This window comes from Oryzias melastigma, linkage group LG17, assembly GCF_002922805.2.
Source record: "Oryzias melastigma strain HK-1 linkage group LG17, ASM292280v2, whole genome shotgun sequence".
In the NCBI taxonomy this organism is placed as follows: Eukaryota; Metazoa; Chordata; class Actinopteri; order Beloniformes; family Adrianichthyidae; genus Oryzias; species Oryzias melastigma.
In genome coordinates, this window is record NC_050528.1 from 13868044 (window position 1) to 13880498 (window position 12455).

Here is a 12455-nt window from a genome sequence, read left to right on the forward strand (position 1 = left end):
TTCATCGGTGAAATTGAGAACTTTAATGCGGTGCTCAGTAGTCCAGGTTCCATGCAATGCCGTTGTGACATTAAGAACCCGCCAACATATAAGTATACACCACATCATCCAGCCAGAATATGAACCACCCACAGCCATTTCACAGTTAAGCCAAAGTGCGAACAGCTACACTACTGTAGCAGGATGAAATGCTGCACCTGCTACACAGGTGTTGGCAATCCAGGGGATTGCCAAAGGGGTGTGGTGGAGCCAATAAAAGGGCAGAATTGCTTTGTACTTGCACACTGCACTCTGACGAGGGGACGCCGCAATGTGCTACAGGTTCCAGGCCCAGTCAGTGGGGCACCTGAAACCTGGTGATGGACCTGTAGCACCAGGGTCCCTCTCCACTGCACCTGGAGAGCATGTGATTTGGCAGGATAGACCATAGATATCATATAAGAGAGTAGATGCCGCATCGGCTGCTGGAGCGCAGGAATTGCGGCTGCCATCTTGGACCGGTCGTCCTGTCGCCAAAACAAACAAAAATACAGAAGACAAACACAAGATGCCTGAGCATTGTGCGACATATGCCTGCTCAAATCGGCCGACTACTGAAGCCAGGGATCGGGGGATTACCTTTCACAAGTAAGTTTGAACATTTTTATTGGTTTTATTTAGGGAATCGACTATATTTTTACTGTGTTGTTATCTACACCAGTGGAATCTTTGACAGCTAACGTAGCTATCTAGTGCTGGTGTTCAATCAGCTATGAAGGCTAACTGAGACTTTTTAAATCATATATTCCATAAAAGTGGCACAACAATGCTACAGTAGAAATAAAACAAATATAACTGGTATTAAATATCTTTCATTGCCATCCCACTCCACTGATTACCGAGGTAAAGTTAGTTGGATATTGGATATTCGACAGACATTCGCTCACTGATTTGCAAATAGGAAAAACTGAACAGAATAGTTTTCAAAGAAACTTACTCATGATTTTAGCTTCTTGGTTTAGCATCAATAGAAATGTGAAATTTTTATTTTGTTGACAAAACAAAACGTTCTAATAAATTTGAAGAATGAAATAAATAGAAAAAATTGAATAAAAAATGTAGAAAGAAAATTGAAAACTAGGAATTAAATTGTAAGAAGAATGAAGAAAACAAGATTGACTTCCTTTATCACCTATATCATGTTTGTGTAGACTCTTCTGAATCTCTCTGTCTTTTATTTAATTTCGATTTTAAGGTTTCCCAAAAAAGATGTGAGGAAGAAGTGGGAAGTGGCCTTAAGGAGAGAAGGCTTCACTGCAACTGACTCGTCTGTGCTCTGCAGTGAACATTTTAAGCCAGAAGATTTTGACCGGACCGGTCAGACCGTGAGACTGAAAGATTATTCCGTCAGGAAGCACAAGGAAGAGGCTCTGTAAAGAAGTGCTCTTCCAAGGGTTTTAGCTTGTCCAACTTTCAAGAACATTTTGTAAATATGGTTTAATGGTTTGTCATGTTCTTGTTCCCCTAGTTTCTCTCTCTCTCTAAAAACTATATATGATTTATAATTCTATAAGTATATTATATTGCATATATTATATTTATATTCTATCTATATATAAGGAATATAAAAACTGAGTTTGAGTATCTCTTTCTAATATATGTATATATTATTTATAATTCTACAAGTATATTATATTAATTTCTATCTATATATTAGAAATATGAGACCGAGTTTGATTATCTCTATCTCCCTCTCTAAAAATATATGATTTATAATTCTGTAAATATATTGCATATATTATATTTGTATCTTTCTTTTTATCTTTCTAAAATAAAACTGTATGTGTTCATATATATTAAAATAGCTGAGTCTTTTATTTATTTTTTGCTTCTATTACTGTTAAGCCCAGAATAAATTATAAATTATGCCAACCCATGTGTACTGGATCATAGCTAAATGTATGACGTTTGCCACAAAGAAAACATTTTGATAATCGGTTGAGTATTCAGCGAGTTATGATCGATTAAGCGCGAGGACTCTTCGTTGCGCCTGTCAAACAGATTACAACAAGTGGAGAGGGCGACCGGTCCAAGATGGCGGCCCCGCGGTTCGTCAGCGCCAATGGGAAGTAGCGGTCGATGCGGCATCTACTCTCTATTATATCTATGGGATAGACGGTATGCGTATGGCCCTTCACCCTGTGTTTTAAAGTGAATGTGCTGCTCTGATCCCCTGCCTGTCCTCCACAGGGTCAGACCGTGAGCCCCTGCTGCTTTGGCTGCTTTGCCTGCTTTGCCTGTTTTTATCTTTTTGTTGGTTTCTGCTCCAGTGCTGTGCGGCCAAACTGAGGCCCTGTCTGGACACCGCCTCCCCCTCAGCGGCTTCAGGCCTCCGGCGCACCCCTGGACTTTATGGACGGTTGCCTTTCCTTTTTGTTTCAGAACTTTTACTAAATTTTGTGAGTGTGAAGGTGTGCATGGTTGCCCTACTTACTGGTTTTATTTTTCTTTTCAGGGAAGTGCTTGGCAGAGCGTGTTGGCCGACGACAGTGGAGGCTTGTTGTGTTTCCTGGTGTGGGTCCATTCCCTTTCACGCGTGTGTATGTGCATGTCACTGTGGGGTGCAATCCATTTTTATTTCATTTTGTTTTTCCTCCCCTCGTACGCCCAGCGCTCTGCCAATAAGCCTAGCTTCCCCCAGTAGGGTTTTTATTTTTTTAGCTTTGATTGTTTTCATTGGTTTTATATATATATATTTTTAATAAAACTATTTATTGAACTGGAACCACATCTTTGCTGCTTGGGAAAGAATCTACGTGTCCTTTATCAGGACTGCCCGTTGGGTTCCCCGGACCCTGCATTCCGGGGTGGCATTGTTTCCTTTTGGGTTATACCCAAACCCCCCAGACTTTGCCACACTACCATGCAGCCTTAAAAAGGATTCAGGCTTCAAATGAAGACAGAAAGCAAAGAAGAAATTGAAAAAAAGTGTGATACAATTTTGACAACCATCATTTTGATTTATCCAAATGTTGCTACAGTAAAAATAATTAATCTAGTCATCACTTTATAATATCCATGAGTGCAGAAATCAGTCTGACATTCCTGATTCAGTCTGTTTCTTTGAGTTTAAATTGATCACACATCCATACAAGCATCTGTCTGAAATGAAAGAAAAAGACTTGAACTCTGTGATTTTCTAAGGGACCTTGTGAAGTTCACCTTGTTTTGTTGTTTGGATTGTGCATTTAAGATCTTTAGAGTTTGGACCCAACCCAAAAGTAGAACCACAACCCCATTGATGAATGAGACTCATGTTAATGAACTTTCAACATGTAAAAATTCAATAATGTAATCTCCATCTGGACTTTCATGCATGAAGAGTCTGTGGTCATCCAGCTGGAGCCGATGGGCAGTTTAATAATAAATCACCATTAAGATGACCCTCTGTCTGAACAGGTTCCTGCTCTGATCCATTCAACACATAATGACTGTTATGGTTTAGACATGAAAACAGCAACAAACTAAACTGATGAGATTTTTCAATCCACAAACACATAATCTTAAGACTCATTTTGAAACTGGAAAATGTCTTCAGTAAATTATAATGAGAAAAGTTTTAAGATTATATACATTTGACAACAGTCATATTCAATACTGTCTTACAGACCTGTTATACCTAAAGTTGGAAAAAAGCAGACTGGAAATATTTAGACACAAATCTGTCTCTGATAGCTAGTATGAATTCAGACCACTCTACGGATTTATCTGTGATGAGAATCTGAAATAAAACAAGATACAAAATCATCAAAACATAGTAATAATGTATGGTGATTAAATAGAGTTGCTGTATATTAACCCCTTAATGCCTGTTGTCACAAATATGCGACAAGCCACTTCAATCTTTAATGTAGCAGCTACTTAAAAGCAACAACAGAACTACTGTTCTAAATAGCTGGAAATAAATTAATTATATTTTAATTATAAATCTGAATCATACTTTACAGTATGTGTATATTTATTGTTGTTTTCATTTCCACATGTTAAAATAATGAAAACAAATACACTTTTTTTTTTTACTCAATCTGCTGTGATATAGATCAAAAACCATTTTGGCTCATTACAGTTAAACAGTATAGAGACAAATTTGTCTCATCTGGTCTGCCATATAATGTTTCTGTATGATTCTATTTTAACAATAAATAAATAAATAAAGTGTCACACCATGCTTTTTTTCTTTATTTCTTTTTTAATATATATATCCGAGCCAGTAAATTGACCTGCTTTTTTCTCAGTCGAACAGGCATGTATGATCGGATTTAATTGACTTCCAATGAACACCTGTGGGGGGCAGCATTACACCCACCAGTGTCCAGGCTGGCTGGAAACATTGAAAGAAGAAGAAGAAGAAGACTTTCCGCTTCCTGGCTGCTCCCCTTCGGTGCAGCCATAATGGTTGCAGCTGGCAATGTTTGAAACAGCGTATTCTCATCAAGATATACTATTTCACCGAAACATTTTGCCGTTCCAACCAACAAGCTGACTAGAACAAACATTTAGCGGCTCCTCGGTTAGTTTTGCGTTCGCGGTTTCTGTGTTTTATCATTAAATACGACGCGGTGTTAACCAAATAATGCTAACGCTAAGCTAGCACAGCTGCATCTAAACATAACGTTTTAATTTGCTAACGGGGCTGCTTTTAACCGGGATTTGTGGCCGAAATGAAGTCATTTCTTATAAGTGCCCATTAAGCCTATTTATTTGTGTCTTGAAAGTTTTTTTATAATTTCAAATACTTGTATTGTGTGATGCCCAAACGGCCACTGTGCTTTTGAATTGAGCTTCACACCGTTCAGTGGAAAACATGTGGCGCAACACTTGAGCATTTTTCTGAGCTACGTTCACACCGCCCTCGTTGACGCGCGTTCAAATTCAGTTCCAAATTGATGTCCTTGTCCTTAAAGACCCGCTCCAATGAAACTCATGTTTTTGGGTGGTTTTAGCATGTTTGTGTAGTATTTTTTTTCTCATGCTAGGAAAAATATTTAAAGAAAAATTAGATTAAAACTGTATGTCTTTATGGTAAGTGTTTTGAATCAGGAATCAGATGAAATACAAGCTTGTTGTTGTTAATTAAATTATCATATTTTCATATTTTTAATGAACTGCCCTAGAAAGCAGCATTTCTTTTTTGTGCTAAAAGCAGCAGAATTTTAATTAATAGAGCACTGAGAATGATATTACAGAAAGGAATTTTGGGAAGGAGCCTGTAGTGTCCCAAGAAGCTTTAGTAAATGCATTCGAAGAACACATGCTCAGTTGCTTCAATTTTAACATCTCAAAGAGAACAGTTTTCTAGAATCCAAAACATTTTTTAAGCAATTCCTTGTAGGGGTTATGCATCTAAAAATAAAGTTTTATGTTGTGTCCATTCTCGGCATGCTTAACTTTCGCTGTCTTTGGGGTCCAGATGACTCCAGCCACATATTGATATGTGATTCCTTCCATAACAAAGGTGGACAGGATTTTATGTCAGTCATGGACATTAGTGAAACTCAAAAATCAAAGATAAAAAAAAGTTAAGCGCACTGTCTTGGGGGGTCCAGATGACCCCACTTTTAATGTAAACAAACTAAGGAGAGCGGAAGGGTTACGAACATGCGTTTAGTATGAAAAAAAGTTTACTCTGGACTGTCGCTCCCCCAACACTAGCATGTACTCACAGATGCAGAAGGCTTGGTGTTTAATGTCAAAGCTGTATAAATGTGAATGTTGCTCTAGGCTTTTTCTTTGTACCCTTGTTATTGTAATACATTGTCTCTTTTACTCATAATTCTACTTTTTTTGTAGAATTTCAGCTTTTTTCTAATAATTTTTCCAACTTTATTCTCATAAATTAATTTAATTTTTTGGTGGCAATATTACTATGTTGTACATTTTTCTAGTTTGTCTGAAATATGACGTTTTCCAGTTTTTTGTCTTTAGTTATTTGCATGCCTTGGTGCTTAAAAATTGATTTAATAAGAATTATTACATACATTGTGGCTAATAGGTAGTTCGGGTTTTGGCCCAAGGCTTTTAAAAAGAAGTCAATAGTTTTAAGTATTATGGGGATGTCGCATAGGTTATGTCGGAAAATTATATCAGCTAGTAGGCTTGTTAAAATGTTGGTATTTGCAACTGACGAGTTACCAAAGTCAGTGTTTAATTAACAAAGATAACTATAATAAAAAGAAAGGAGTGAAATAGGGCAACCTTGTTTTATGCATTTGTTAATATTACATCTTTTTAGAGGTACCCTGCAAAAAGCAAACAGAACTAGCGGTATCATAGTAAATGTTTTAACTGCATTAATGAATTTAATACTAAAAAAGTTAAATATCTGTACTGTTTATAACTTGAAATTGTGTTCTTTTAGGGGCCTTGTAAACAACTGATAATAGCCTTCCATCTTCGTTCATAGTCATTCAGGTCTAGAACAAGGCAGAGATTATAAATTCAGTGACATTTTTATAAAATCTAACTGAGTTTCAGAGATTACTTGGGTTATATCTGGTTTGAGTCTGTTTGCAAAAATATTATTTAAATGTTTGTGATGATTTTTTAAGACTTATGGTCTTGAAATTATGGAGATTTGTTTTGTTTTAAGAATAAGAGTGATCACATCTGTATTCTAACATATGTTAAAAACTAATTTTTAATTACTTTACTAAATATAAAAAAAATTAATTAAGCTTTGCTGTGCCCTTTCATATCCTGAAAATGTATCTTAAAACAGCCTATAGTAGGGGTGTCAAACTTCTGGGCTCCAGGTCAAGCCTCCTACTGGTTTTTAAGAAATCCTGCTTTGCCTGCTGCTGATATCCTGGATCAGGTGTGTTTAGCCAATGGCAGGTTGGTTTGAAAATATGTAGGGGACCGGTCCTCAAGGTGTGAAGTTTGACACCCCTGGCTTAGAGCCTTTTCATATTTTCGCACAGTTGTTTCTGATTCACAAGACTTTTTTAATCATCAATATTAGGAGTCCAATCTTCAATTGACTGGAAAAAGGAGTCCGTGTTGGGTTTGGAATCAGGACCGTGCCATCCATTTGAAATTTGATTATGGAGGAGAAATTAATCATTGCGGTTTGTGCCAGACCAGAACTATATGACTCCAAACTAGTCATGTATCGGGATAGAGCTGTCAGGAAAAAAACCTGGAATAGTGTATCGGAGGAGGTTGGATTACCACGTAAGTTATTTGCATATTTTGATCTCTTTTGCCTATAATGTAGCATATGGTGCTAGCATTAGCTTATAACCTTTTATTATTTCAGCGGATCAGTGCAGGAAAAGGTGGAAGAGTCTTCGAGACCGCTATATGAGGGATAAGAGGAAGGAGTTGGAACGAAGGAACAGCTCAGAAGGAGGTCCATGCAAAAGATGGAAATACTCTGCTGTCCCGTCCTTCCTGGACCCGTTCTTCTCCCCGCGGGAGATGAGTGGGAACATGGACTCAAGTTTGGAGGACAGAACGGGGGAGTACGATCCCGAGGCAGAAACAGCAGCAGCATCATCAGGTGCACAAGTACAGCTTTTTTATTTAAATTGTTAAGGAAAATATTATTGTTTAAAGTCATTCTTTAAAATTAAATTATCAAGTCAAGTAGGCTTTTATTTGTCAAATATGCTGAGTACAGGGCATACAAAGCACAGATGAAATTTCTTCCTCTCCTCCCTTTATGATGTAAAATATATGCTATTGAAATTATGCATTGTTCTTATTGCAGCAATCGCTGACTTTAGCGAGCCCAGCTCCCCGTTCTCAGAGCAGGAGTCTCTGCTGGGACCAGCTACTGCTTCCTCTAGCCCTTCATCTGCTCGTGCCCGTTCCTCTTCTCCGGGCCCATTCGCTGCAGCAGGACATTTCTCTTCTCCAGGCCCATCCACCGCTGCAAGACAATCACCGTCTCCGGGTCCATCTGCTGGTGCTGGACAATCCCCCTCTCCAGGCCCGTTTGCTGCTGCAGGATATTTCTCCTCTCCAGGGTCTTCCACTGCTGCTGGATCCATACGTGCGTGACAGTGTTTGTTTAGGCTTTCAAAAGACTTGATTGTGTCATGTCCATCATCCCAGTTATTGATGATCTGTTTTTTATTGTTGTATAGGATCAAGAAAAAAGAGGAAAAGATCTCAGGAGGAGCTTCTGAACCTAGACAGAGAGATCCTTCGAGCTCTGCAGGCCGGGCCACCGGCTCCCCCCCCTCTACCTCCTATGTCGGATACTGAGCTTTTTCTCAAAAGTATAATTCCAATGATTGACGTCCTCCCTCCCGTCAGGAGAGGGGCTTTAAAGTTAAAAATACACAGTCTTGTCTTCGAGGCAGTATCTGAATCAATGTAAATTAATATATATATATACTTTTTTCATGTATATTGTGGGGTTGACTTTGTACAAAATTATATTGTTGTGGTTTCTTATATGACTGACTTTATTTTACTTTCAATCAGGTCAATAAAAAGTCACTTTTTATTTAGATAAGTTTTAATTTCAGTGTTAAAAAAAGAAGAGAAAATCAAGCTATTGAAGTGCCACCAAAACTATATTTTCATCCTTTGTAAAACCGTTCTCAATGGTCTTTTAACAGGATTTTATCAGCTCCTGATCCATCACCATGTTAATATTTGCAGTACTCAGAATGTATTTATTTGATACAGAATTTATTTGAACAGGGACATTAATGAACATTTCTGTAAATGTGCCAGTGTTAGCTGCAAAAATAATTTCCACACCAAAAACACATAAATACAATAGTAAAAATACAAATAGCTTAAATATAGTAGTCTCTACACAGTTTATCAAGAACTTGCATGTAAAGTGATAAATTAAAATTAAACCATCACTGATGTTATTAACCTGTATGTATGTACGACCAACTGTAAAAGTGATGGAAATTCATGTAGACTGTGTAATATGTGCAGTCAAGATGCACACTGCTGGTTCGCCCGCATGTAGTTTAAATGCATCCAAGGCTGGATTATGTTGTCGCACGTATCTAAAATTAATGTTGAAGTCCCAGTACCTGTCATACATCGAGGTACGTGAAATGTGTTCTCCAAATTTGATCCATCCCCTGGAGGAGCGGTGATTTTTGCAGAAATAGCTGCTTCAGGAACCATTTGCCTCAGGGTTCGTGCAGCCAAGAAAAAAATTCAGCACTAGTCACACATATTTTGAACATGTCATGCAAACAGACACTATCTTAAAACATTTAAACAATCAAAATAGGTTATGCATCCAACACTGACATGGTTGGATGGATTTACATGTGCAGGTTCATGCAGTTTAGTGGCGGGACACGGTCTCATCAAAAGTGTGTGCGTTGTTGGGATAGAAGCCAAATTTTAAGTTGATTCTTAAATGTAGTAAAGCTTAATATATTGTCTTAATGGAGCAGGTGCATGTCCATTAAGGATTTTATTATTATATACAGTTGAAACCAGAAGTTTACATACACATGAAAACACATATTTTTTTTCCCTCACCGTCAGACATGAGATAAAAATAAACTTTTCCTGTTTTAGGTCAATTACAATTAACAAAATTATTTTTATTTACTAAATGTCAGGGGTTTTTTTAGACATGTTTTTAATCACTTATCAAAGTCAAAAGTTTACATAAATTTCATTAGTATTTGGTACCATTGCCTTTAAACTGCAGTACTTGGGTCAGATGTCTTGGATATCCTTCCACAAGCTTCTCACAAGACTTGGTAGGAACATTGGCCCATTACTCCTGACAGAACAGGCGTAACTGAGTCAAGTTTGTAGGTCGCCTTGAATGTACCTAGCTTTTCAGCTCTGACCATAAATGTTCAATAGGATTTAGATCTGGGCTCTGTGATGACCACTCCAAAACATTGACTTTGTTATACTTAAGCCACTTTGTAACCAGGTTGGCGATATGCTTTGGGTCATTGTCCATTTGGTAAGATCCATTTGCATCCAAGCTTCGAACTTTCTGGCTGGTGTCTTCCGATGTTGCTTCAATATTTCCACATGCTGTTCTTTTCTCATGATGCCATCTATCTTGTGAAGTGCACCAGTCCCTCCAGCTGCAAAACAACCCCACAACATCATGCTGCCACCCCCATGTTTTAAAGTTGGGATGGTGTTCCGAGGCTTGCAGGCTTCCCCCTTTTTCCTCCAAACATAACGATGGTCATTGTGGCCAAGCAGTTCAATTTTAGTTTCATCAGACCACAGGACATGTTTCCAAAAAATAAAGCCTTTATCCTCGTGTGTATCAGCAAACTTTAATCTGGCTTTTATATGTTTCTTTTAGAGTAATGACTTCTTCCTGACAGAGTAGCCTTTCAGCCCGTGTCTATACAGTACTGGTTCCAGTGTTGAGAACGACACATTCTTACCATCTTCAGCCAGCATCTTCACTACATCGTTTGCCTTTGTCCTTGGGTTGTTCTAGACATATCGGACCAAAGCACGTTCATCTCTGGGACATAAAACCCGTCTTCTTCCTGAGCGATATGATGTCTGGACATTCAAATTATGTTTATGCTTGAACGTGGCCCCTTCAGGCACCTGGAAATTGCACCCAAGGATGAACCAGTCTTATGCAGATCCACAATTGTCTTCCTAATATCTTGACTGATTTCTTTAGACTTTCCCATGATGTTTTACAAACAAACAAGTGTGTTTCAAATTCGCCCCTAATATATATCCACGGGTGTGTTTCTAATTAACTTAATTGTTGTCAATAAACCTATCAGAAGCTTTCAAAGAGATCGCATCATCATCTGGGATTTATCAAATTGCTTAAAGGCATATTGATATTGGTGTATGTGAAATTTTAACTTTGATAAAAGTAAAAAAAAATCAAAAATAAACCTAGTCTAATTATTTGGACATTTAGTAAATAAAAATAATTTTGTTAATTGTAATTGATCTAAAACAGGAAAAGTTTATTTTTATTTCATGTCTGACATTGAGAAAAAACAAAACAAAAACATATGTGTGTTTTTATGTGGTGTGTGTAAACTTCTGGTTTCAACTGTACATTTTTATATTGCTGTTTTTGCATGTCTCTGGTTGATCATTAATGTATAATGAGAACAAGACTAGTCAGAGTACGGACCCTTGTGGAACTCCTTCAACACACTTTCAATAGGGCCATTTGACATGTCCACAGCAGCTCTAACATCCCATCCAGCATCTTCCAGCATTCTAGCAGAGGGAACAGCCTCTGTTCCTCCTCTGGACCTGGTGAAGCTGTCCTTCCAGTCTGAGTGCAGGGTGAAGCTGCTCTGCCTGCTGTACACAGTGCTGATAGTGAAGAGTCTGGTGTACTGCTGTGGACTCTCTCTGCTGATGATCCTCAGAAACAAGGGAGCATCCACCAACTCCAAACATGCTGACTGACTGTTTTCTGATCCTCTTTTCTCTCCATCAAATCTCATCCTTTCATCTCAGTCAAATGCTCCTTTCTTTATTCAGTCTTCTATTACACTGTAAAGGATTTAAGAACACACATTTCTTGGACTATTTTCTTGTTTAAATTAATTGTGACACTTTTCCCTACATTCACACTGGATAATCGTATTAAACTCCCCTAAAAAAGCTTCTAATTTGTTTATACCGTTAAACTAATTGAACGCAATATTATTACTTAATTAACTTCATATGAAACTAACAGTATTTTTCCAGAGAGAAGAAAGAGGGTTGATGCAGCGGCAGATCTGAATCTGCTTTCTGTGGTTTTCTGTATAGAAATTTTAATGAGAAGCGGTTAGATTTCCTGCAGCTGCGTGTGTGTTTGCTTTGCAGCTTTAACACTGTTAGCTGTTGGTTCATACAAACTATAAGCTTCAAACATCCTTTTAGGATGGATATCTTCACATTATCTAAAGGTTTTCAGATGAAGGATATACAGTATAGGGATAATATCCAGGGAATGGGCAAACATGTGTTTTTTCTTGATGAGGACAGTAAATAACGTTCTTATCAAAAACAACAACACAAACCACACAGCCACAGAAACACAAACCACTGAGGAACACCTGTTTGCACTCTTCAAGTCTGCATGACAGATTTAATCTTTTAGAAACTGCATCAAATCACACCTTCATATCCAATGAATAAAAGAGTTAAAAAAAATTAACTTCTGATATAAAAGAAATCAAATTATAAAATATATATATTTTGATCAGCTTTAATAAGTGCAAGTTTTAGGTTTTTTCTTCTTTGAAAAATACTTAAAGTTTGATTTTCAGAGTTGTAAAAAACATTTCACACAGATTATCTTTATTTTTTTAATGAATTTAATGAAGACTTGTCGGTGATTGATAAATAAATAAATTATTTGTCGTTTTTATTCAATAAGAAGTTGTAAGGTGTCTTTTTATACGGAAAAAATAAGAACTTAAGTAGACAAAACATCATTATATATATATATATATATATATATATATATATAT

The 12455-nt window shown here is 37.3% G+C and overlaps 1 protein-coding gene across 2 annotated transcripts; it reads left to right on the plus strand.

Annotated features, from left to right (window-relative positions):
* Positions 1-4334: 4334 nt before the first annotated feature.
* Positions 4335-8500, plus strand: LOC112144370 (transcription factor Adf-1). Of its 2 annotated transcripts, none has more exons than XM_024268886.2 (5): positions 4335-5061; positions 7001-7212; positions 7298-7540; positions 7751-8035; positions 8130-8500. In XM_024268886.2, the coding sequence occupies exons 2-5, from the start codon at positions 7083-7085 to the stop codon at positions 8363-8365; spliced, it is 894 nt and encodes a 297-aa protein (XP_024124654.1). In that variant the 5' UTR covers positions 4335-5061; positions 7001-7082; the 3' UTR covers positions 8366-8500. The 2 variants fall into 2 exon arrangements, with proteins under 2 accessions (XP_024124654.1, XP_024124653.1); XM_024268885.2 differs by having other exon boundaries at positions 4335-4549.
* The last annotated feature ends 3955 nt before the right edge of the window (positions 8501-12455 follow it).

Excerpts from the sequence above, each read along its gene's own strand:
- LOC112144370 (XM_024268886.2), top strand. The coding sequence starts at position 7,083 with ATGGAGGAGAAATTAATCATTGCGGTTTGTGCCAGACCAGAACTATAT. Across the intron at positions 7,541-7,750 it reads AACAGCAGCAGCATCATCAG|CAATCGCTGACTTTAGCGAG; the intron begins GTGCACAAGTAC and ends TTCTTATTGCAG. Across the intron at positions 8,036-8,129 it reads CACTGCTGCTGGATCCATAC|GATCAAGAAAAAAGAGGAAA; the intron begins GTGCGTGACAGT and ends ATTGTTGTATAG.